The sequence below is a fragment of the Hyperolius riggenbachi genome, chromosome 10 (assembly GCF_040937935.1).
Source record: "Hyperolius riggenbachi isolate aHypRig1 chromosome 10, aHypRig1.pri, whole genome shotgun sequence".
NCBI lineage: Eukaryota > Metazoa > Chordata > Amphibia > Anura > Hyperoliidae > Hyperolius > Hyperolius riggenbachi.
In genome coordinates this window covers 93187632-93214566 of record NC_090655.1, presented here as the reverse complement: position 1 = coordinate 93214566, position 26935 = coordinate 93187632, and the positions used below count along the sequence as shown (strand labels likewise).

Here is a 26935-nt window from a genome sequence, read left to right as displayed (position 1 = left end):
GGGTTCTGTGGTTACCCAAAGCGATCAGATTCAGCAGCATCAGGATAATTGGCTAAACAGTAGAAGAATTATGGGAAGTTTCCCATGTGGTTTTTGTCCTACATGTAGCCACATGCTGAGAGCATCGAATGTTAGGTTGGGACATCTGGACGTCCAGATCAAACACTTTATTACATGTAGAACCGCATTTGTCGTTTATGTGCTCTTCTGTCCCTGTCTTCGATATTATATCGGTGAAACCACGCGTCCTATGCGTGAAAGACTTGTGGAACACATCAGGTCTATAAGAAAAGGTGAAGGAGGAGTACCTAGGCTGGTCGAGCATTTTAGTACGGCGCACAACAGCAACCCTTCACTATTGAGGATGGTAAGCTTGGTGCATGTCCAGAATCCCAAACGGGGAGGGGACCGTGAGAAAATATTGTTGCAGCGAGAAGCTTATCTAATTTCTAAAACCGAGGCCAAGGGTCCGTTAGGTTTCAATGATAAAAATGACCTTGCTGTGTTCCTTGAAAGGTAGAAATAAGATGACCTAGGCTTTTCTGCTCCTAATGTAAATACTAGATATGCATCTATAAATTTGCTGTAAGGGAATATTTGAGGGAGGGTTTATGTATGGGAGGGGTTAAGTGGGAGGGTAATGTGAATAGTCAAGCTATTTCTAATATGGATCTCCTTGATGTATTTCCTTCTTGGGCTGAATCTGTGGCGTTGTCTTTCTTGTTTCATTACACTTGGTGACCTTTTCTCACTTTTTGCTAATGATCTTCGTAAATATTTACATGTATGAGTTACCGTGTCTCCTATCTAGAGTATTCTTCCAGGTGGATGCACAGGCCGCCTGGCCATTGCTCCCCCTAGTTGGTCAGTAACCCTGTACTAAGAGCAACAAGTATTTTGCTAGGGATTGGCAGCATAATGTATCCCACGTGGATGAATGGACGCATGGTATGCGACGTTCAGCTGTGGGAGGCAGCCAACCCACATATGTCGCATGCGCATGCCTATTGCATATATGCGGCTGCGTCATGCGTACAGGAGAATCTGATTGGTCGACGGGGTCATGTGAGCGCACCCGGAAGTTCTTTAAAAGGGAAGCGCTGTCTTGCTGGCGTGGAGCTCCTGTCCCACGCTGCCAAGATCTGAAGGGTCCTTGATGATGCATCTCTGATGTGAAACAATTGTTGACCGAGGGGTCTCTATGCTGGGTGCACCTGGATGGGGTGAAGTATTGCCTTTTTGCTGTCAAATCTGTTGGAATGTTTGCTGCAATGCATCATTAAACACAGAGGTGTGCATTTTACTGGTGCCCACGTTTTTCTTTGCCTGTGATGAATAAAAATGGCAATTACAAGCCAAGATTGCAGCAGGGAGTGGCAGAAACAGCACAGAGGGCCCAGGAGAACATAATGAATAGAATGGTATGCTTTTTATTTTAAGAATTTTAGAGTACAGATTCTCTTTAACAATTAGATTTAAACATAAAATAAAACTGTAGAATAACATTTTTAGGAGAAGGAAGATATACAATTGTTTATTTCATTCGTTTATTTTTGCCTTAGGTGTCCTTCAAATGTGATAAGTAGTGAAAAAGTTATTGTCGAATGAATGGATTTTACAGGGAAAAACAGTAGTGAAGTACTTAAAATCAGGGTTGTGGAGTCGGAGTAATTTTGGGTACCTGGAGTCAGAGTTGGTAGTTTCAGTTGGTAGATTTATAAACTGGAGTCAAAGTGAGGAGTCCACAGCCCTGGAAAGTATTAGACTAAGGAGTGGGAGTCAAAGCCATTTTGGGAAACTGGAGTCAGTGGTTTTATAAACTGAGGAGTCAGAGTTGGATGATTTTTGTACCGACTCCACAGCTCTGGTTAAAATGTAGAATTTTTCACGATAGTGGTCCTTTAAACATACACTGCTGGAGAATGGCAGCAATGGATAGGGATGGATGAGGCAAGAAACTGAAGGAGACCAGGGCACCAAATGCGGTGTTGTGTCATTAAAAGAAGAAAGCAGAGGCAACTGTGTAAAGTTGCGATTCCTGGGCGATAATCATTTCATGATTAAGTTTTCCATATTTGCATGCAGATAGGTTGAAAAGATGCCATTGTGTTTTTATATATATCTGCCTCTGACTTTCCAGAGGACATTATATCCAGAGTTTGCATTTTTACACAGGAAGGCCCAATGCCCACAAATATCACATTACTGAACACTGCTTTGCCATAAACAAAGAAGGAAATGACCTTGGGTATAAAAGGAAGTAACGTTCTTCACATTTCTGGATAAAGTCTGCTAGAATAGGCTACTGTATGTGTGAGCAGCAGGCACAAAATGTTTGCTACACAATAATACAGGAGCAATGGGGTTTCCCCCTTTTTCAAGAAAGAGGAGGGAATCAGAGGAGATGCTTGCAAAGCCTACTGGGAGAAGCCATCATTTACAACAATAAATGAGATTTAAGAGAAAAGTACTATTTTATAAAGAAAAGAGTGCCATGATGAAAGCTAAATGAATACTTCTAATATATCAGAACAATCAAATTAAGTAATATGAGGCTGAGCAAGAGACTGAACCTGGCAAGGAACTCATACCCCTCCGACTCATGGGACTGACATGCAGTCAAAGAATGGACAACAATTACAACCATAGTTTTCAATTTGACAGGATATACCCCAAGGGCCCTTCCACACCAAATCCCAGCTGAGCTACGGACAATATCATCGACAGGGCTCTGGAGTCGAGATGGAGCAATTTTTGGGTATTATTATTATTTATTGTATTTATAAAGCGCCAACATATTACGCAGCGCTGAACATTAATTTAGGTTACAGACAATATTTAGGGGTGACATTCAGCAATATGACAATACAGGAATAATAGAAAACCAGATCACACAGCACAGTATGAGTACCAGGTAATGCTTAGTCAGTCACTGGATTGAGCATGGAGATTAGGCAAGTTAGGTTCACTCAGATGCATAGCACGGGTGCACAGTAATGGAGGTGCATGATCAGGTAGGACACAAAAGGAGGAGGACCCTGCCCAAAGGCTTACAATCTAGAGGGAACCTAGATTGTACCTAGATACCTAGTGGGTACCTGAAATAGGTGGTTTCATAAAAATGATAAGTCGGAGTCGGATGATTTTTTTTGTACCAACTCCACAGCCCTGGTAAGTTTAGACTAAGGAGTCTGAGTAATTTTGGGTACTTGGAGTCGGAGGATTCATAAACTGAGAAGTTGATTTTAGTGCAGACTCCACAGCCCTGATCATCATAGTGATATTGCCTATAGGGCTTCCACATAGAGTGCAGTGAATTCCGACACAGTAACAAACAGCGTGTTGTGCTTTAGCCAGCCAACGTGCGCATTTACAATGCAACTTTTTGGTCATGCTGCTCTTCGATATGATTGCAATATACTTGGTGTGAAAGAGCCCTTTATCACATTGGTCAAATAAAAGGAGAGGGATTTTCGCTTCTCCTTTTAATGCTTCCCGGTCTGAGCATTTCTGAGGCCGGGTGCAGATTAGTCAGGTTGTTTAGTTAATCGGCCTTGATTTTAAATTGTCTAAAGGCACCTCAGAATATCTGGGAAGGTGAACATTTGATATGGTCAATGAGATGCTTATAATTCCAGCTTGAATGTAAATTGCCTGCAGCTTGGAGCCAATCACTTGCCGTTCCTGACAATTTTGATTGCCCCAATTTCAAGCTGCATAAAATTACCAGTATTCACTGATCATCTTTAGTGGACACCAAGCAGTGCTACGAAGGAGGATTTGACTTACCCTCATGCCAAGTACCAGGAAGCCAATCTCTTCCATCAGAGGGTACTTGCTGACCTGCTGCTGGATCTTATCAGCAGAAGCATACGGGTCATAACTCTTCTGCCCGATTTTCACATCCATGATGCATGGCTTATTAAATTTCCTAGTTACATCTTCCAGTTTTAAATAAAGATCTGTAGGACAAAAAAAAAAAAAAAAAAAGTTTTCACATACCGTAAACGTCTCTTAATTAAAAATGATAAATCCCCAAGACAAATTAATTTCTAGGTTAACACAGATCTCAGATTATGAAACACCAAAACCCAGCTACCTGACAGAGGCATCCAGGCTATTAAGCGTAAGTGCTAAAAGAGATAAAAAACACAAATTGGTGTGGCTCTGTAAAATGTATTAAAGGACAACTGTAGCGAGAGGTATGTGGAGGCTGCCATATTTCCTTTTAAGCAATACCAGTTGCCTGGCTATCCTCTGTTGATCCTCTGCATCTAATACATTTAGCCATGGACCCTGAATAAGCATGCAGCAGATCAGGTGTTTTAGACATTGTCAGATCTGACAAGATTAGCTGCATGCATGTTTCTGTTGTTATTCAGACACTTCTGAATCTAAATCGGGCAGCAGGGCTGTCAGGCAACTGGTATTGTTTAAAAATGAATAAATATGGTAGCCTCCATATACTTCTCACTACAGTTGTCCTTTAACTACAGGCTCACTATATACCAGCAGTTCTGGATGTGCAGGCTTGCTTTCAGGGGCAGTAAGACATGATTTGCATATTCAGGAGTGATGCATCATGGGAATCCACAGTTGCTCACTTAATGCTGAATTATTGCAAATAGCTTCTGTTTAAAGAAGGCAAAATTACATTTTGCTGACAGTTAAAGTGGATCTGAGATGAACTTTTACACATTGCATAATTGTGTTCCTTTCCTATAGTTTATAGGGCATTCCTCAAGCCAAATACTTTTTTGTTTTAACCACCTGGGCGGTATGGACGAGCTCAGCTTGTCCATCACCGCCGGAGGCTGCCGCTCAGGCCCTGCTGGGCCGATTTGCGCCAAATAAAGAGCAGCACACGCAGCCGGCACTTTGCCAGCCGCGTGTGCTGCCCGATCGCCGCCGCTCTGCGGCGATTCGCCGCGAGCAGCGGCGAAAGAGGGTCCCCCCAGCCGCCTGAGCCCTGCGCAGCCGGAACAAAAAGTTCCGGCCAGCGCTAAGGGCTGGATCGGAGGCGTCTGACGTCAGGACGTCGGCTGACGTCCATGACGTCCCTCCGCTCGTCGCTATGGCGACGGTGTAAGCAAAACAAGGAAGGCCGCTCATTGCGGCCTTCCTTGTTTATTCTGGGCGCCGGAGGCGATCGGAAGAACGCCTCCGGAGCGCCCTCTAGTGGGCTTTCATGCAGCCAACTTTCAGTTGGCTGCATGAAATAGTTTTTTTTTTATTTAAAAAAAACCCTCCCGCAGCCTCCCTGGCGATCTTATCAGAACGCCAGGGTGGTTAATACTCTAATTCCCTATAAACTAAATAAACCCCACCCACAGTTTTCAGAGAGCCTTGGCAGTAGCAAGGGCTCATGGGAGCTCAGTCTGGGCAGGAGGAGGGGGAGGTATTACTAGCCAGAGATTTCAGCTCTAAAGCTACGTACACACATACGACAACGATCAGTCGACAAAAGAACAACCTAAGTAAAGTTAGCTTTTAAAGGTGTGTAACGATCTGATCGTTAGAACGAACGTTACATCACGTAAAGCAACTATTGCGCTTGTGCATAAAAATGAAAAGTTCCATGGAGAAATAGCAAAATGCGCATGTCAAGCCTAGTACGAACGACCGTTTTCCAACGATGTACTACTTTTGCAAACGATCGTCATTGGAAAAAATTCGCCAAGCTAGATTGTTCGTTTTTAACGATCTAGCTCGTCCGGCATTAGACTTAATGGTCGATGGCTGCTTTTTTTTTTAAACGATCGTCGTTTGAAATGATCGGGGAACGATCGTTTCAAACGACTATAGTCGCATGTGTGTACGCACCTTAAGACTTCACCACTGGGGAGCACTGCCGGCAATTTAAGCTTGTCAGTCGAGATTGCTGGTTAGTTGAGTTCCAGATAACCAGGATGCTACTGTAGTATCTTTTTGTCATTCCTTATCAGGTTGTTCAATTCATATTTCGCCTATATGGGTCTTGGGTATTCTATAGACCGCCTAGGTTCTAGGCAATGCACATAGCATTTTGAAATGAAAGAAAGCATTTTGAACTTTGCCTGAAAGGCTTTAGGCCTTCTATAGAAGACTTGAATTTCAAACATTGCCTGTAACATATATACTAATCAGACCTTCTGCCTGTAATTAAAAACATGCAATGTTCAGTCTGAGAACTTTTGGGGTGTTCATTGGTGTCGCTATCACCCCTGGAGATATTTCCCCCCATTTGCTGTCCCTTTGACTTCCAAGGAGTATTGTGACTTTACTATGAAAACTAGTGGTCCTGGGAACAGAGCATAAAAGAAAGAAAAAAAAAAAAAAAGTTAAGAGTCTTAACTTTTCCAACCTATGAAAAATAACTATTTGTTGCTGTCAGATTTCCTCACCTCCTATGTGGACAGGAAATTGTGTAAATTCCCACAGATGGGAACAAATCAAGAACCAATCCATTGAGTCAAGATCCCTCATTAGACTAACCAGAACTACAATAAAATATTACCTGGATGAAACCTCTTAAAAAGGAGTAACTGTCGGGCATAAAATGAAAAATCAATACATTTTTATCTAGTTATTAGTATTAATACTAAGTACTAATACTAAGTATTAAGGATGTTATCCAGGCAATACAAAAGGTAAAATCACTATTTTTCTTCTCCATAAAACAATTCCCTGGCTCTTATTTGGTACATCTGCCGCACAAAGGACGTTGCAGGGCATGCTGGGTTTTCTTTTTTTCTTCTTTACTTCCCCTCAGACTTAACTAATGCAGCCTGATTGGCTGAAGCCTCTTTCCCTCCTGTTTTCCCCTCCCATGCCTCTGATTAGCCAATATTTCTCAATGCACTTTCTATTGTAGAGCTGGGTGGGAGTGTCTGAAGACAGGGAGGGGGGGGGGGGGGATAATACACAGACAGAGTAAGGGAGGTAATGATGTCAGGATTGGCTTCAAGATAGGCACAGACAAATTGGACAAAACATTTTTTACTACAGTATAAACATTAAAATCAAAATGTGGACAGTGCAATACATATGTTATTTAAGTAGAGCAAGTATTTATCTAATTACATATGTGTGTTTTTTTTCTGAGATAGTATAGCTGACAACTCCACTTTAAATAAAATGCAGATTCCATTCTATTCTAGAGAAATGGCACATCCCAAGGGCCAGTGGTCTCATAACCGTAAAGATTTATACTTTTTAACAAGGCTGTATGCTTTGGGGTGGGCTACATGTAATAAGAAAAAAAAAAACAGTGAACTTATACTGGAACCGTACGTACCACTTGTAGCTCCTGGAGGCGACCATGTGCCAAAATATTTTGGCAAAAATGTCCGCAAGTCATGGAGCTTAGAATCTGTGCAGTCGCTTGAGAAAACCTGTGAAAAACAATGAAATGTGGAAAAAAATCTGTCATTGACATTTGACTACTTTGCAGTCATTTCTGGCTCTGATCCCTTTACAGGCAGCATCTGTGAAATGTTAAGCTGACTGATCATGATGTTTTTTCCATGGGAAAAGAACACATCAAACATCAGAGACACAGTAGCTGTGAAGTCAAACTTTTTCCCTAACGAGCTTGTAATGGAGCAAAAGTGTCGTTCATTGGCTCGAGGTCTGTTGTATCTTGCCAATTGTCAAGGTTCAAAGACAGATGAATGATCACAGGCTGCGATGAAGGAGAGATGTCCTCAAAGTAAGAAACAAAGCTACTCATTTTAGAATTTGGTATAGATATAAATCCAAAAGTTTAGTCTGGCCCTGACTCCTGATTAAAGTGAATTCAGTAACACTGGATAAACAACTAAAATGAAAACATTTCCCAGAAATGGACAGGGTGAATGTCACCATTGACTAATGTCAAAACCATTTGGAGTTAAAGTTTATCTACAGAAAAGACAGAACATCCCGATAAACACAGCGAAGGACCTCACACACCCTGAAACAGACCAAAACGGCGTCAGGAAATTTGGGTGCACCATGAGGCCACCATAGGCAGTAATGTGAATTAAGGCTGTAACTGCGAGAAGGTAATTTGGGCGTCAGCAAAAGACAGAGCCCAAATTACTTAAAAAAAGTGTAAATCAGCCTCCAGCAATAGCTGGCAGCAGAGTTACTCCCTTCCGCCCCTCCTGTTTTTTTGGTTTCACCGTGTCCAAATTCTCTGGAGCGGTTTTTGCATATATACTCCTAGAACCCTCCTAGACACTAAATCAGAGCTCTAGTGAAGTCATACTGCAGGATCTGACTGGGACTGCATCACGTCATCTCAGAAGCCCAGCCTCCTGCAGCCTTCTGGGAGGGGCACTATGCACGTGTCACTCATGCCAACCTTACCCTGCGCCTTTTGGACAAAAGCCGTAGCCATTAAACCACTCACACACGGTTACATGGTGGTGGAGTAAAAGTTTTAATAGAGTACAGAACATAATAGCTTTGTGTAGGGACTGTACCTAGCTTAGTAATTCAAAGTAAAAGCACCCATAAACTTGATTTTTAGGTCAGATTCCCTGCAGATTTGATTCATATACTGTGAATCCAATTACCCCAAAATGTTCGTTGGAAAATGAACAATTTTTTTTAACCAAAAATCATTGAAAATATCAAAACGGACAGAACAGAAAATCTAGGTTCATTGGGGGCGGGGCAGAAGTGGTAGCCGATCGATAGGCCATACTGCATCGAAAAGTTTGATCAATTTTCAACATGTGGTGTGTGGTAAAAATCAATTCTGACCAGAAAGATCCTTCAAAAGATCGGAGATGCAGAAGTTTTGAACTCAAGCCAAGTCAGCTGGAAAACTCACCTATTTAAATGCGCTGGGGAAGAACTAGAAAATAGATTATTGAAATTACAGCTAATCTATAAAGACAGCAGAGTGGCTAAGCTCTGCCTGAGAGATGTTACTTATTGGTAATACAGTGATGTGGAAACTGCCCACACATTCTGTGAGTCCATTTAAACTTGCTGTGATGCAAAATGTTCTCGGCAATCTTTCCAGGCATATAAGAGGTATATTCAGATTATCTGTAACATATAACCCCGTTTCAAATTAGCGATACAAAACAGTCTGTTCCAGGATCGGGAGAGAACAGATCCAATGTTAACCTAAGGATCTGTTCACATTCGTCCGTTGGAACGGATCCATTTTGCACGATCCGCTGAAAGGACTGCAAGTTTCCTCCTGCAACAATTTTTCTGGACCGCTAAGCCCAGCAGAACAGAAATGGATCCTAAAGCCCTACATTGGGGGCAATTAGAAAACGTTTCTTCACACTAGTGTAGAAACAGACCGTTCTAAAGAGAAAAATCCACTTTGGGGATGGGATATGGGGATGGAAGCAGCTGAGTGGCAAAAGAGTGAAAATTGATCCAATCGACCGGTAATCAGATCGGTTTAAACAGATCAGTTTGCCACTAAATTACCAGTGTGAACAGGGCCTAAAGGGATGATTTTATTGAGGACACCCAGGCCCATATGCAATTCACTTTTTCTCCTGAGTTTTCTACTGGGAGATATTTTTTCATCTTCAATTTAAAATAACTTTTTAGCACTATGCAATTGAAAAAGTACCAAAAACTGGTTGCAAAATTACTGCAAAAATTATTTTCAGTATTTGTTTGCTTGCTGGTGGTTTACCGTGGGAGGTTTTCTTTTGCCAATTTGTTTTTATCATGTAACTAGCCTTGCGCTAGCTACATTATTGGCTGCTCCCTGCAGCATCCCCCCAGCGTCTCCGATCGCCACCGGCGTGAAGTCCCATCCGGAAATCCTGTTCTGTACGGGGATTTCCTTTAGGGCTTCCCCCTTTGCCATGGCGACAAACGGAGTGACGTCATCGACGTCGTGACGTCACAGGGACTCCCGATCCACCCCTCAGCGCTGCCTGGCACTGATTGGCTAGGCTGCGCAGGGGTCCCGGGGGGGGGGCCCTCTTTCGCATTGGGTAACGGCGGATCGGCGGCGAGCGAGTTAAACGCGCAGCTAGCAAAGTGCTAGAGCGGTGACCTCCGGCGTCTCTGTGCTAGGGAGGTTAAAGGGCATTTTATTTTAAGTTCTGAAAATTTCACCAAGGAGAAAACTCAGGAGAAAAAGTGAATTGCATATGGTCCCTTGGGTTCTCTTTTTACAGTTAAATTGGATAAAGCTGAGAATTACAGAGAGATTTTCTATGTGGTTCAGACACCAAAGTGAAATAAAAGTATTAAAAACAGCATAAGAAGTAGAGAAGGGAAAAAGGTAAACTTACCTCCTCTTGAGGAAAAAAACTCAATGGTGACATTCAGAATTGTAATTTTACTAATCCAAATAAGCAAACAGATTGCAACGCATTTCTCGGGTCCAGGTTCCTTAATTCTTCTTTACTCTATATACCAGGCATATAGAATAAAATCTCCAATAAGCTGTAGTGGGGCCTAGCGCCTTATTTTATTTTTTTTAATATGCCAGCAGACGCAGTCACCTACTCCCAAAAAAAGCGTTGCAAACTAAGAGTTTTGCTCATTTGGATCAATAAAATTACAGTTCTGAACGTCACCATTGAGATTTGTACTCAAGCGGGAAGTTTACCTTTACCTCCTCTATTTTCAAAACAGGTTTTAATAATCTTAGGGCTGGTTCAGACGGACGTTTGTGCAGCGTTTACCGCCAGCGTTCGGGGCTTGGCGTTAAACGCTCCCATTCAAGTGAATGGGAGCGTTTGTACCAAGCTTTCATGCGCGTTTACACGAACGCGGCGTTTGGGTCCCGATTTTCACTGGCGTTCAAGGAGCCCCTGGAAGCTACATGTTGCTTCCAGGGGCGGTTAACCGCGACGGGTAATGTTCCCCTAGGGGAAGAAAAAACGCGACCGCATCCGAACGCAATGCGAACACTGCTGAAAGCCCGAACGCATTGCCGCCGCGACGCCAACGAACGCGACGCCTCCAAACGTCCGTCTGAACCAGCCCTTATTTCACCTTGGTGCCTGTGAACCATGTACATAATCATACCACCTCGTGTGGAGGGTAGATCACTTTGTTGTTTTGTTCATAACTGCAGGGCGCCACTTTTTAACCCAATTGGGGTCGGGTTTGTTCTCCCCACCCACCTGCTGTTGTGTCACTTCCATGGCACACAAACGTGAGTATAATTATTTACGTCGTATTAAAGAACTACTGTAGGGAGAAAAGGAACGGGTTGAACTTACCTAGGGCTTCTAATGGTCCCTTGCAGACGTCCTGTGCCCATGCAGCCATTCACCGATGCTCTGGTCCCCTCCTCCAGTTCACTTCTGAAATTTCTGACTTTAAAGTCGAAAAACCACTGTGCAGGCGCAGACCGTACTGGGCCTGCACAATACACTCCCGGTGATGTCAGTGGGAGCGAGGACACGGCACACAGACGCAGTAGTTTTCCAACTTTAAAGTCGGAAATTCCAGAAGTGAATCAAGGCAGGGACCGGAGCATCGGTGAGTGACTGCACGGGCACAGGACGTCTGCGGAGGACCATTAGAAGCCCCAGGTAAGATCAACTCTTTTTCCCCTACCCACCTACAGTAATCCTTTAATCCCTGTGTCACAAAACTTACTACACTATATTGGCTCTTGGTTCTCCCCACATTCCCCTCCCCCTCTTTTTCCTTGCAGACAGACTTTGGGCGGGTTACAAAAGGAGGAAGATAGACTCCCAGTTAAGCAAATTACATTTTTCAGAAAAATAAATGCAGAAAAATAAAGTATTAGGCTCCCTGCACACTGCAAATCCGTTTTGCGATTCCGATTTTCCCTGACTGCAATCAACAGAAAAACGGAGGAAAAAACGCAGCATGCAGTAACTATTAAAAATCGGAATCAGATGTTAAAACCGATTAAAAATCGGCATCGCATGCAGTGAGCAGGGAGCCTTAATCAGGGTCGGATCATCTACAAGGAAATTCTAGGCAGTTGCCTTGGGCCTGGAGAGAGTCTAGGGGCCTGATGGATCCTAGCCCCCACCATATCTTACTAGGAATAAAAAAAAGCCAGGTGACCATCACTGGTGGGAAAAACTGCTAACTTGTCTAGGGCCCCCATTTCCTCTTGATCCATTACTGGTGCTAATATTAAAAGCCTGTGCAGCCCCACTGGCCATTCTCCATGGTAAATACTGCAATGTGACCAAGGAACAAACAGACTCCATTTCTAAGGATTGGCCAAGTACACCAGACAGTTACCATATTATAGAAGTCCAGTTCTCTTGGTCCACGAGGTGGAGGTTGTAATTGCTTAAGGACAGTTCCATCAGGATGCTGCAATATTCCTAACAAAAGCAAAAAACAAAAATTAAATTATTCTGTATACAATTATCCCTTTACAAACAAAACAAAAAGATCTGAAGTAAATTTCACAGGTTAAAATTCCACCCAGGTCACTCGCTGCATGCAGTCTTCAGGTTTGGGTTTCCTCCCACAGCACAGCAAAACTACAGGTAGGTTAACACTAAATTCCCTCCAAAAAAGCTACCGTAAATTAATTCCTCCCAAAATGATGTCTAGACTGTTGTAGGAATACTAGATAATTTCTTTCCTTTCAGGTTTTCAATTTTCCTTTGGAATTTAAGTATTTTCAACAATAAGTAACAGTAGAGAAGAGGAGGGGTTAATGCAATAAAATATAGAGATGGAATATATTCATCTTGCTTACTTGCCATCATTGTCAAGTAAGCAGGGCATTTTAACAAGTAACAACCAGGTAACCAAAAGCCTTGTGTCCCTTGGGTGACATTTCAGGGCACAATGCTGTACAGATACGATAGTAGCCTATGTTACTAAGGAGGAGGCGGAGCCACAACATGGTGTGCGATGGAGTGGCTTCTAGCCAGTGGAGCAAACCATGGATTTTTTGGGATTGCTCAGGCGTTGCTTAAAGGATACCCGAGGTGATGTGACGTAATGAGATAGACATGTGTATGTTTAGTTCCTAGAACACAAATAACTGTGCTGTGTTCCTACTGAAAGAGTTAGAGGAACTTCAGCCTAAACAAACATACTGTCATTAAGTTACATTAGTTATGTTAATTAAAATAGATAGGTAATATAATCTCTCACCCACCCCATTTTAAAAGAACAGGCAAATGTTTGATTTCATGAGGGCTGCCATCTTTTTGGTTGAAAGGAGGTGACAGGGAGCATAAGACACAGTTCCAACTGTCCTGTGTGCTGAGCATCCCTCCCCTGTTGCTAGGCAACGTGAACAATAACATAGGAAATCCCATCATGCTGTGCACAGCATCAGGGGAAAAATGCCCGGGCAGTTTTCCTTGATGGGGCGGAGCGTAGCTTTTGTGCAGCTAAAAATCTTAGGTAAGAAAAACAAAGTTCTGATGCTGTGAAACTGTTAAAGAAACACCAAGCCTTTTCAGTGCTGCTGAGTAGATTTTTAGTCTGGAGGTTCACTTTAAACATCAGGTATGTAAGTGGCAGTTCCTGTCTGTTAGGACTGGGTCAGACTACAGTGTGACACTTGCTGATAAAATACTACAACTATAAAACACTTTCCTAGCAAAAAAAAATGCTTCTGAGAGCAGGAAAGAGATAAAAAGGGACAATAGTTCATAGATTTTAGCTCTGGCATACTTCAACGAGTGTGTCATTGAGCAAAAACAAAAACAGTAAAAACGTAAAAATTTGATTTAAATATAAAATAAACTGAAATATCTTTAAAAGTCATTTTTAGGAGAAGGATGATAGATACAATTGTTATTTCATTAATTTATTTTCACCTCGGGGGTCCTTTAAGATCCAGCATGTCCCAGGTGAGGTTTTTTTGGGGGGGGATCCATGGAGGGAGGGAACTCAAGTTGCAGTTTTAATGTTTATTCAGAGGAGAGAATGTACTATTTAAAGAAAGCCACAAACAGCAGCAGAGAAAAATCAGGCTGCTGGGAACTAAGCAGCCTGGCAGTATGTGAATTGTTCAGTGCCTTTTATATATCACAAAAATCACATACATACTAGGTTGCACATAAATTATCTACAACAATGAAACATTAAGGGTTCGTTCACATCATTTAGTGCACATGGCCGTGCGATCGGAACAAAACGCATATGATCGCATGCCAACTGTGCCGCTATGTGACAGTGAATGGGTCAGCGAAGCGCTTCCCAAAACATGCACGCAGCAGTGCGATAGCGCATCGCACTGCTGCGCAGCGCATATGATGGGAACAGCAGAAGTGTTGTCTTTGCACTTCTGCCGTTCTTGCATGTCGTAGATATTACGCGTTGCTAAAATGTGCACAGTTGTGAAGGAGGCCTAAAGCACTTTTCTTCCTGTAGGACCCAAAGAGCATAAGCTTGTCTCAGATAAGTATGTAGCGATGTGTTCAGTTGAAAAATGTACAAGTATGCAATATTAAATGCCAGCAAAATGCATTTTATGATGCTCTCATGTCAAAAATTGTGAAACGCAATCGCAAAACACAATCCCAAATGAAGTTTGCAATTTTTACTAGATTGGCCTAGATCAAAACGCAGGGGAAAAAATGCAGGACTTTTTAGAAAATCGGAAATGTGGTCAATATAAATGCATTCCCACGATTCCAATTGTAACTTTACTGTACTTGCATTTGGAAAATCGCAAGTCTCTGAAAAAAAAAAAAAAAACGCAGCTGGTGTGAAAGGGTCCTTAACAGGTAGTTTTGCTGTTCTGATTTAAATGTCTCCAGGGTTGAAGCTGTCTTGATTCGGTGTGACAAGGTGTTCCAAAGGGAAGGGACAGCATGACAGAAGGCTCGGACCTTAAAGAAGGATTTTAGTTGGACTCTCGGGGCGGTAAAAGTTATTAGTGGTTAGGGTGCCTAAATCATCTAGGCAAATGCAACAAATTAAAGTGAACCGCCCGACTACTCCAGACAATCTACTCAGCAGCACTGAAAAGGCTTGGTGTTTCTTTAACAGTTTCACAGCATCAGAACTTTGATTTTCTTATCCAAGCCTCATTTTTGGCTGCACAGAAGCTAAGCTCATCCCCATCAAAGAAAACTGCCTGAGTATTTTCCCCCTGATACTGTGCAAAGCATGATGGGCTTTTGGATGTTGCTGTTCTCGTTGCCTAGCAATTGGGAGGGGTGATCAGGACACAGGACTATTGGAACTGTGTCTAATGGCCCATACTCACAGGCAGCAAAAGTAGCCTGTCGCCAGCACACGTGAGCGTGTGGGCGACTGGCCGGCGACAGCTCGTCGCCACGTCCCTCCGCGTACACACGCGGAAGAGGGACCAGCGGCCGCGACGGAAGCTGTCGCCGACGTTCCTCCTCCCCCCGCCGGAAGCTATGCGTATCCCAATGGAGGTTGCTGTCGCTAGTCTGCGTACTCACGCGGACTAGCGACAGCTGCGGCGGAGTTGCGGCGGCGACTGTCGCCAGGCGATTGAACATTTCAATCGTCTGGCGACATCAGCGACGGGCGACAGTTCGGGTTGCGCGCCCGTTCCGGGCGACAGTTCGGGGTGCGCGCGGCCCATACTCACGGGCGACCTGTCGCCGCAACACGTGCGCGCCGCGTGTTGAGGCGACAAAAGTCCCTTGTGAGTATGGGCCATCATGTTCCCTGTCACCTCCTTTCAACCAAAAAGATGGCTGCCCCCATGAAATCACATTTGCCTGTTCACACAAACATTTGCCTGTTCTAAAAGAGGGTGGGTAAGAGTTTATATTACATATCTATTTTAATTCACATAACTAATGTAACTTAATGACAGTATGTTTGAAGTTCCTTTAAAAGCTCCAAAGACTTATTATAGCAGCAAGTCTATGGAGCTTTATGTTACTTTGACAAAGCTTTATTACAGAAAACATGCTAGGGAAGGTCGTGAATTCAAAACTCTGGAGGGGGGTTGGAGGAAGGACAGGAGGACATTTGTCATCTGAACATTGATTAGGAAAACTAATAACTCGTACAGGAGGCACCAAAGGATTATAAAGCAACTAAAAACAGGTTAAGAGAGAGGGGCTTACCCCTAAATAGTATAGAACCAGTCAATTGTTTAAAAACTTAAACTCATATTGGCTATCATTCATAAAGCATTTCCGCATGCGGAAATGCTTAAAACAGATGACTTTACCGAACATTTAGCAAATTCTCCATTCATAAAATGAGCAGCGCTACTTAAAAACAGACCAGTGCCTACCTGCAAAAGAGTGCAAGCCCCACTTGTGGGGTCGAATACACACCGAGCATACACATGACCTGTCTACCACTGGAGGAGGATGTTGGTTTCCTGTAACAGCTTGCATGCAACCTATTAAGTACTCGTCCCTCCCACTGCGAAGAAGTCAATCCTCCATGGGAGGGGCCTAACACTAACTAAATCCTAACCTATATATATGCATAGCCTGGGTGCGCTACCAAATAAAATTGAAAATTGCGCAAAAGGTGGATCAGCGCAACACCAGGCCGCCTCCGAATGGCCTCCAATCAGAGATGCGCTGAGCCCCCCCAGGAACTACAAACGCACCTTGAACCCAAACAGAAGCTCTGTGTATTCGACCCCACAAGTGGGGCTTGCACTCTTTTGCAGGTAGGCACTGGTCTGTTTTTAAGTAGCGCTGCTCATTTCCTTGGTATGTACTAATTTAATTTGTTTTTGGTCAGCTGCTCCCACCTAACAGCCATGCTTCTGGTGTATATGCAGAGCTTCTGTTTGGGTTCAAGGTGCGTTTGTAGTTCCTGGGGGGGCTCAGTGCATCTCTGATTGGAGGCCATTCGGAGGCGGCCTGGTGTTGCGCTGATCCACCTTTTGCGCAATTCTCCATTCATAAAAGCTCTTTCCGCATGAAAAGCTGACATTCCCGAGCAGAGCGATAAATCACTGCCTTGTGTGGTGACTATCGTAACAAATGTAGCAAAATGTTAATTCATAAAGATTTACGCAAGCGGTATGAGGACGGGAAATACCACTCCCTTGGTTGTGGCGATAACAATGTTTTGTTAATGGAGACACGGACCTCCCAGGCAGCTGCAGTAGATCGGAAGACGGAGAAATGTATCAACTTGGCAGCTTCCTGTGTTTCCACAAGCCTACCGCCTGCCTACCGCCAGCCTAGTTTGGGAAATCTCCGCACTGCTATCACAACTGTATACATTTTTATGAATGAGCACACTGAAGTCTAAAATACAGACAGCTGTGTTCTCCCCCACAGATTCTCTTTACCGACAACATGTTTATGAATGATAGCCAATGTGTTTTGAAGACTGCAATCACTAGTAACAAAAAAGATGCAGATGCTCAGTACCTCTGGACACCTTTCAGGCAACTCTTGCGAGTACCTTGGGGTTTTTTTGTGCTGTTTTGAACTTTAACATACTACAAACAGTGGCTTTCAGTTCATCCCAATTATTTTTCTTTGGGCTTCATAGTCTACATTGATTGGGAAGGGCCATTCCATTAACACTGAGTGGCTGTGAGTGTAGTGGGGCCATAAACACGAACTGCACAAGAACAAGGGCACACATCAAGTTTGTAAATAATGGATATCAGATAAGCTACAGATACTGATCGTTCACCACATGTAGGTGTACGCCCAGCTTGTGTACAGTGGAATGCGAAAGTTTGAGATCCGAGATGAAAAAACTAACAAGTAAAGCTAGCCATACACTGGCCCGATTTGCCGCCGGTCGACAGCAGATTAGATCACTGGGATCGAATCTGCTGCCAATCGTTCACGCTAAATGCACCCGCGGATCCGATTTCCTCCCGAAATCGGATCGGTCCGTCGATCGCGCTGTGCGGGAAATTACTGTCGATCGCCCGCGGGTAGGGGGCGCCTCGCTAGCGGCGGCCGATCCGATACAGGTATACATTACCTGACGCTGGCTCCCGGGCATCTTCTCCGCGCTGCACCACTCTGTTCCTGCTTCCATCCCAGCGTACATTAACTTCCTGTGTCACTCCAGTGACCAGGAAGTTCAAATAGCGGGCGCTCTATTTGAACTTCCTGGTCACGGAGTGACACAGTGTACGCTGGGATGCGGTGCGGGATGCGGTGCAGTGCGGAGAAGAGGACCCGGAGCCAGCTTTAGGTAATGTATACGGGTGGGGGGGGGGGGGACAGGCGGCAGGAGCAGCTCAACAGATTGTGATCGGTTTCAGGCTGAAATCGATTCACAATCTGTTTGCAGTAAACACAGCCATACGATCCCTCTCTGATCAGATTCGATCAGATAGGGATCTGTCAGTTGGTCAATCTAATGGCAAATCGACCAGTGTATGGCTACCTTTACTTGTCTCTATATCTTATCTAAAGTTTAGATAGTTTACACAGCAAATCTAGCTCCAAACAGCTTCAATAGAATATGATTATTTCTTCCTGTGATACAACAGCAGCCATGTTGTTTGTAAATATTATACAGAGGCAAGCTTATCTGCATCTAGAGCACTCAGGCCCATATGCAATTAACTTTTTCACCTGAGTTTTCTTCTAGGTGATATTTTTAAACTTGTAAATAAAATGCCTTTAAACCCCCAGCAAGCAAGAAAATATTCAAAATTGTTTTGATAGTACTCTGTTACCTAATTTTTGGTACCTTTTCAATTGCTATGTGCTGGAAAGTTAGTTTAATAGAAAATGAAAATTATCTCCTAACTTTCCAGCACATAGCAATTGAAAAGGTACCAAAAATTAGGTAACAGAGTACTAGCAAAACAATTGTGAATATTTTCTTGCTTGCTGGGGGTTTAAAGGGCATTTTATTTACAAGTTTAAAAATATCACCTAGAAGAAAACTCAGGAGAAAAAACTAATTGCATATGGGCCTGAGTCTGTGACAAAAAAAAAAAATCTAATCCCCCCTCCTCCTCCCTTCTGCCTCCGAAATCTCTGGCTAGTAATACCTCCCCATCCTCCTGCCCAGACTGAGCTCCCATGAGCCCTTGCTACTGTCTGAAAATGCCAAGGCTCTCTGAAAACCTGTGGGCGAGGATTGTTTAGTTTATAGGGAATTAGAGTATTAAAACAAAAAAATATTTGGCTTGAGGAATGCCCTATAAACAATAGGAAAGGAACACAATTACGCAACGAGTAAAAGTTCATCTCGGATCCACTTTAATCTTCATGATTTTATTGTACAAATCGTTGGTTGTTACGATAAAAAATGTCAGTTAAATATATCATTTAGGAGACACACACACACACACAGTGATATTTGAGAAGTGAAATGAAGTTTATTGGATTTACAGGAAGTGTGCAATAATTGCTTAAAGAGAACCTGTACTGAGTAAAAATATTTAAAATAAACACATGAGGTAACTTCAAATGAACATTACAGTTACCTTGCCATCAGTTCCTCTCAGAAGCTCACCATTTTCTTCTTACAGTGATCCCTTCCAGTTCTGACAATATTTTGTCAGATCTGAAATATATCAGTTGCTGTCAGTAAAATATCAGTTGCTGTCAGTTACAGCTGAGAGAAGAACTGATGTGTCCATGTTTCCCTATGGCTCAAGTGGGCGATGTTACAGTTTAACTGTGTGCTGACCAGAAAGCTGTTATGGGTAATGGCTATTTTCAAAATGGAGGACGGAAAATTCCCTTGATCACAGTGAACAAACAGGACGCGGGACAGGAGAAAGACACTTAGGAGTAGACTACATGGAAGGTAAGTATCACTTGTGTATGCTTATTTTGACTTTTAATTTTCAGTTCAGGTTTTCTTTAAATAAAATTAGGAAGTCGCATACATTTGGGCACTTATTTTATTGATTCCAAAACCTTTAGAACTAATTATTGGAACTCAAATTGGCTTGGTAAGCTCAGTGACCCCTGACCTACATGCACAGGTAAATACAATTATGAGAAAGTATTTAAGAGGGTCAATTAAGTTTCCCTCTTAATTTCTCTGAGGAGTTGCAACATGGGGATCTCAAAACAACTCAAATGACCTGAAGACAAAGATTGTTCACCATCATGGTTTAGGGGAAGGATACAGAAAGCTGTCTCAGAGATTTCAGCTGTCTGTTTCCACAGTTAGGAACATATTGAGGAAATGGAAGACCACAGGCTCAGTTCAAGTTAAGGCTCGAAGTGGCAGACCAAGAAAAATCTCAGATAAACAGAAACAGCGAATGGTGAGAACAGTCAGAGTCAACCCACAGACCAGCACCAAGGACCTACAACATCATCTTGCTGCAAATGGAGTCACTGTGCATCGTTCAACCATTCGGCGGACTTTACACAAGGAGATGCTGTATGCAACAATGATGCAGAGGAAGCCTTTTCTCCGCTTACAGCACAAACAGAGCCGCTTGAGGTATGCTAAAGCACATTTGGACAAGCCAGCTTCATTTTGGAATAAGGTGCTGTGGACTGCCAAAATTAAAATTGAGTTATTTGGGCATAACAAGGGGCGTTATGCATGGAGGAAAAAAAACACAGTATTCCAAGAAAAACACCTGCTACCTACAGTAAAATATGGTGGTGCTTCCAACATGCTGTGGGGTTTTGTGGCCAGTGCAGGGGCTGGGAATCTTGCCACAGTTGAGGGATGCATGGATTCCACTCACATATGCACCCGCATTACTACAGCAACCATCTGGGGTGCGTGTATGGACGAAGGACAGCGCTCGGAGGCAGCAGAAGACAAGGAGCAGTCTCAGACAGACGATGTATAGTGTACTAGGCAATGGAGGGTGCATTGCACATTAGGGAGCCAACATCAGGCCAGCGAGGCAGTGAATGCGGTGTCACAAGCCCGATACCAGATTAATTTCAGTCGCTTTTATGTTGGCTCACCACGGCCGTCCTCTAATCCCCATTCATGAGCTAGCTTGGAAATTAGCATGTGCGGTTTAGCCATTTGCGCACTGAACAGCGGGTAGCACACCAGATCTCTCAGCGACATATCAGAGTTGCTTTACACACACTAGTTTGAGAGAAATGGCCCAGACTGGCAACCTTGGCCAAGAGCTGTCTAGTGTGTGTACAAGGCTTTAGACTGCAGCAACTTCAATGTGGAAAGTCAGATTACTACAAATCTCATCATGCTTCCTTCTCTTTAAATATACAATGTATTTTATACATTCCATGACAGTGACACAAAAACACAAATGAAATACAAAAATTGTCTGCGCTGGCCACTGCAATAAACTGGTCCCCTTTCTAACCTGTCTTGACAGGACCAAAAGTTAGGGCATGGGAAGCTGACAAGCAGTAAAGTCTCCACCTGTCAGCTGCTCTCCTGCATCGGCCGGGTGCTTGTTGGCACCCCAGTACCAGCGCTGTACAGGCAGCCCCCAATTGAGTGAGATCTGACTCGACATGTCGCGGTTCTCTAAGTAACACCACCGCTTGACACAAGTGGTGTTAAAACCGCTGCAATTCGGCTGCATTTAAATGGTATCCAAATTGCACTGACAGACGGCATACAGGAGGCTGAACTGCACAACAAATGTGCAGTTCAGCTTTCCATCTGAAAGGGGCCTGAGACATTGACTGAGCCCACACAGTACACACGGACCAACCTGCAACCTGATCATCATCTGACTTCAGTCTGTCGGACAATAATCAGGCATGTGTACGCGTGCAAACAACTTGACGAGCAACTGATAACAGGAGGTTCGCCCGATCCAACTGTCGGATCTATGTTGGTCTGCAGTGTGTGTGTGTGTGCGTGCGTGCGTGTGTACAAGTTGTTTGAAAGACTTACTTGTTTTGAATGTGTAGTTCGTCATTACTCTTGAGTGTGCAGTAAATTAATTGAGTTGGTCGTTTAGCCGTCTAGGCGTGTAGACATACAGGTTGTGTGGTTCGTCAGGTTGGTCGTGTAGTTGTGTGAATGTTGGACGTGTGTGCGAGCCTTTATAGATGAAGCTTATTAACAATCTGCATCTGCTACTTGTACAATTGATAGTGAGAGAAGAAGTGGGTAGAAAAACATTGCAGTCTAAATACAAAATATTACATTGAAGCAGTTACTCAATTTCCAGCATGTCAACACTTTCTCAACTCTGAACCCAGCACAGAGGACAGAACACAAGGCTCTCCCACAACAAATACTCAGGCTATTTTCTAGCAAAGTGAAGTACTTATTAGGATGCCTCTCCATGGAGGTCAAGCTAACCTACTAAAAATTCTTCTACAACCACTGCATCAGTGAACTGTGTTTAGTCCATGCAACAGAATTAGTGCTACGTGATTTTCTGTAAATTTCATCATCCTTAGAGTTTATCACAGCAGTACACAGGGCAAAGATTAAATGCAAGATAATTTATTATTTTTAACACAACAGCCCCCCCCCCCAGCAGTAAAGTAAACAGCAAAGTAAATACTGGGCTCTGAATGCAGTCACACACAAAAAAAAAAATTCTGGACGCCCGCACGCAGGGGGGGGGGGGGGGGGGGGGGCTGAGGAGGTTTACGGCAGCAGGACACCTGGATGGCCGCGCGCAGTAGGGGTCGGCGGCGCACGCCCGCGCACAGGAGAGGGCGGCGCACACCCGGACGCCCGCGCGCAGGAGAGGGCTGCGCACGCGCAGGAGAGGGCAGGGCTGGGCTGCGCAGGAGAGGGCTGCCCACGCGCAGGAGAGGGCTGCCCACGCCCACGCGCAGGAGAGGGCTGCGCACGCCCACGCGCAGGAGAGGGCTGCGCACGCGCAGGAGAGGGCTGCCCACGCGCAGGAGAGGGCTGCCCACGCCCCCGGCCGCCCGAGCGCAGGAGAGGGCTGCGCAAGCCCGGACGCCCACGCGCAGGAAAGGGCTGCGCACGCCCGGAAGCCCGCGCGCAGGAGAGGGTGGCGCACGCCCGGCCGCCCGCGCGCAAGAGAGGGCAGCGCACGCCCGCGCGCAGGAGAGGGCGGCGCACGCCCGGACGCCCGCGCGCAGGAGCGGGCGGCGCACACCTGGACGCCTGCGTGCAGTAGGGGGTCGGCGGCGCGCGCCGGAGAGGGCGGTGCACGCCCACGCCCGCAGGAGAGGGCGGCGCACGCCCAGACGCCCGCAGGAGAGGGCGGCGCACGCCCGCGCACAGGAGAGGGCGGCGCACGCCCGCAGGAGAGGGCTGCGCACGCCCGCAGGAGAGGGCTGCGCACGCCCGGACGGCCGCGCGCAGGAGAGGGCTGCGCACGCCCGGACGCCTGCGCGCAGGAGAGGGCTGCCCACGCGCAGGAGAGGGCTGCCCACGCGCAGGAGAGGGCTGCCCACGCGCAGGAGAGGGCTGCCCACGCCCCCGGCCGCCCGAGCGCAGGAGAGGGCTGCGCAAGCCCGGACGCCCACGCGCAGGAAAGGGCTGCGCACGCCCGGAAGCCTGCGCGCAGGAGAGGGCGGCGCACGCCCGCAAGAGAGAGCAGCGCACGCCCGCGCGCAGGAGAGGGCGGCGGACGCCCGCGCGCAGGAGCGGGCGGCGCACACCTGGACGCCTGCGTGCAGTAGGGGGTCGGCGGCGCGCGCCGGAGAGGGCGGTGCACGCCCACGCACGCAGGAGAGGGCGGCGCACGCCCGCGCACAGGAGAGGGCGGCGCACGCCCGCAGGAGAGGGCTGCGCACGCCCGCGCGCAGGGGAGGGCTGCGCACGCCCGGACGGCCGCGCGCAGGAGAGGGTCCTGGACGCCCGCGCGCAGGAGAGGGCTGCGCACGCCCGGACGCCCGCGCGCAGGAGAGGGCTGCGCACGCCCGGACGCCCGCGCGCAGAAGAGGGCTGCGCACGCCCGGACGCCCGCGCGCAGAAGAGGGCTGCGCACGCCCGGACGCCCGCGCGCAGGAGAGGGCGGCGCACGCCCGGCCACCCGCGCGCAAGAGAGAGCAGCGCACGCCCGCGCGCAGGAGAGGGCGGCGCACGCCCGGACGCCCGCGCGCAGGAGCGGGCGGCGCACACCCGGACGTCAGCGCGCAGGAGGGGGCGGCGGACACCCGGACGTCAGCGCGCAGGAGGGGGCGGCGGACACCCGGACGTCAGCGCGCAGGAGAGGGCGGCGGACACCCGGACGTCAGCGCGCAGGAGGGGGCGGCGGACACCCGGACGTCAGCGCGCAGGAGGGGGCGGCGGACACCCGGACGTCAGCGCGCAGGAGGGGGCGGCGGACACCCGGACGTCAGCGCGCAGGAGGGGGCGGCGGACACCCGGACGTCAGCGCGCAGGAGGGGGCGGCGGACACCCGGACGTCAGCGCGCAGGAGGGGGCGGCGGACACCCGGACGTCAGCGCGCAGGAGGGGGCGGCGGACACCCGGACGTCAGCGCGCAGGAGGGGGCGGCGGACACCCGGACGTCAGCGCGCAGGAGGGGGCGGCGGACACCCGGACGTCAGCGCGCAGGAGGGGGCGGCGGACACCTGGACGTCAGCGCGCAGGAGGGGGCGGCGGACACCTGGACGTCAGCGCGCAGGAGGGGGCGGCGGACACCTGGACGTCAGCACGCAGGAGGGGGCGGCGGACACCTGGACGTCCACAGGCAGCAGACACCTGGACGTCTGCATGCAGGAGGGAGAGGGAATACCAGCAGAGTAGGCGGGAGCTGAGCTCAGTAATACACACCTACTTTATCCTTGCCATACATGTGGCCAGCCACCTGATGCGATAGAGGGACGCAGCCATTCAATAACTTGTCCTTCTTCAGCAGCTCGGGCTCCTTGTCCCCCGGAGTGGACTGGCGGAGGGGCTCAATGGCTCTGTGGTGGTGCTGGGTTGCCATCCTGCAGCGGGATAGGGAATGGGATGAGATGGTGGGTAGTCAGGTAATAGCAGCAGCGTCCTCTTCTTCATCGGCCGCTCCCCATCTTCCTGTCCTCCGGCGCTGCGCTGACCAGCGTGCCTCCACTTTGCTCACCCCGGCTCAGGTACAGCACGCAACCAGCCGCTGCCAGGATCTCCAGCTCCTGCGTCACCGCGTTACTTTTCTGGCCGCTCGGACACCACCCACTTCTTCCTTGCTGACGTCACGAGCTCCCCCCACGAGCCACAGAGAAGGCTTTCTCCAGCACAGGCAGAGCTCACGTGGGGGAGTGGCTATGCGGAAACGTCAGGGTAGGTGTGATCGCTATGCAAATCTCAGCTGTGGGCTCGCCTGTGGTGTTTGTCCAGGCTGGGTGTGAAGCCCTCTGGATACACTGGCTTGGCACTGGCAGTGTGAATGCTTTGCTGATCCAGCTGATCCCATTTCATTGTGGCTGGACAGAGCTCTGTCAGCTTAGCAATGCGCGAAGCAGCCTTTGTGCAAAGGTTAGAGATAAGAGGAAGCAGAGCAATGCTCATGACATGCTGTCACATGGCCAATGGAGCTGCAGATTTTGAGAAGATAAGTTTTAACGGCTCTTATTTACTTACTCTTATGTAATGATTTCTAGGGACATTTTCACAGGCAAACGCAGGGGAGATTACAGCTGCCAAGAAAAAGTTGAGACACTAGAATATCTGCAGGTATCCTGCAGCTCACAGCACTGCCCCCTTTCTTTCCCTGATACAGTTGACTTTGGATGTAGCAGCAGCGTGTGTACAGAGCATGGAGCAGCAGCGTGTGTACAGAGCATGGAGCAGCAGCGTGTGTACAGAGCATGGAGCAGCAGCATGTGTACAGAGCATGGCGCAACAGCGTGTGTACAGAGAATGGAGCAGCAGCGTGTGTACAGAGCATGGCGCAGCAGGGTGTGTACAGAGCATGGTGCAGCAGCGTGTGTACAGAGCATGGCGCAGCAGCGTGTGTATAGCGCAGCAGCGTGTGTACAGAGCTTGGAGCAGCAGCATATACGCAGAGCATGGAGAAGCTCTGGGGAACTTAACAGAGTCAGGTATGAGCACAGCCCTGTGCCCTGCTGGGTGAATGCTTCACTTTTCCCTTCATTAGCATGTCAGCTGTCCTCAATATTATCTGTACCCAAACTGCTCCTGAGAAATCCAGGAACCCTGATCAGAAGCGGATCGGACATTTAGAAAATAATTGTCAGATCCTGTTGTTGGACGGTCGGAAAATTGCATTATGTGTACCCAGCATGATGTCCTACCATATTATTATACTGTATTGTGCGTGGCTGAGAGACCTTTCTGGAATCCCCCCCCCTCCTCCCCCCTTGAAAATGCTGGGTTTGCCCCTGATTTTAGAGCAGGGACGCTGTGTGTTTCTCATATAACGACTATTACACAAACATATGATAGAATAAATATACAGTATATGTAAGATGTAAGTTTTGCTCATGAGCCTCCTATACACAGAGCAACCTGCTGCCTGATTATCGTCTGACTTTAGTTTGTTGGATGATAATCAGGCATGTGTAGACAGACGAGTGACTGATAACAGGCGGTATGTCCAATCCAAACGTCAGATCTACTCATACGTCTGTTGGCCTTATGTCCTGCAGTTGGTTGCGTGTACACGACGTTTGAACGACTTGTACTTGCTTTGAATGCTGCCCTATCGTGCAGTCCGTCATTCCACTTGCATGCGCAGTATGGTCGTTTAGACCTGTGGACATACAGGTCGTGCTGTTGGTCAGGGCGTGCAGTTGGTCGTGCACTTGCATATCTCCCAACTTTTTGAGATGAGAAAGAGGGACACTTAAGCCACACCCCTGATCACGCCTCTGTCACACCCCTAGTCACGCATACCATAAAGATTTCATAAGAAAAATGTGTTGTTTTATAATTCAAACTACACTGGTCCTATTCTATCCTGGTTCATTTTCCTTCATATTAACATTTTAAAATTGGCAATATATCAATTTAAAGGATGGGAATAAAGTTTAGAGTCAATCAAACACATTTTTTAGTAGAGAAATATATATATTTACATAGAAAGAGGGACAAAGTCCTGAAAGAGGGACAAATGAGGAGGAAAGAGGGACAGAGGGACAGGGCTCCAAAAGAGGGACAGTTGGGAGCTATGCACTTGTTGTGCGCTTGGTGGATGCGTGTACTGGTATAGGAGAGTATTGGTGATTAGTGGCAGCAGATGTATCTTTTTTATCATACCTCTCACCTTTGCGAGATAAAATAGCAG

At 46.7% G+C, this 26935-nt stretch overlaps 1 protein-coding gene across 1 annotated transcript in view; it reads right to left on the bottom strand.

The window, feature by feature from the left end:
* The window catches only part of IPMK (inositol polyphosphate multikinase), a 54296-nt gene extending 29424 nt beyond the window's left edge, over nucleotides 1–24872 (bottom strand). Inside the window, exons 1-4 of the mRNA XM_068255321.1 lie at nucleotides 24481–24872; nucleotides 12190–12275; nucleotides 7277–7373; nucleotides 3790–3962 (exon numbers count right to left, since the gene is read on the bottom strand). Of these exons, the coding sequence (XP_068111422.1) occupies nucleotides 3790–3962; nucleotides 7277–7373; nucleotides 12190–12275; nucleotides 24481–24637 (513 nt within the window). The 5' untranslated portion in view covers nucleotides 24638–24872. The remainder of the gene's footprint in view (nucleotides 1–3789; nucleotides 3963–7276; nucleotides 7374–12189; nucleotides 12276–24480) is intronic.
* Between the last annotated feature and the right edge of the window lie 2063 nt (nucleotides 24873–26935).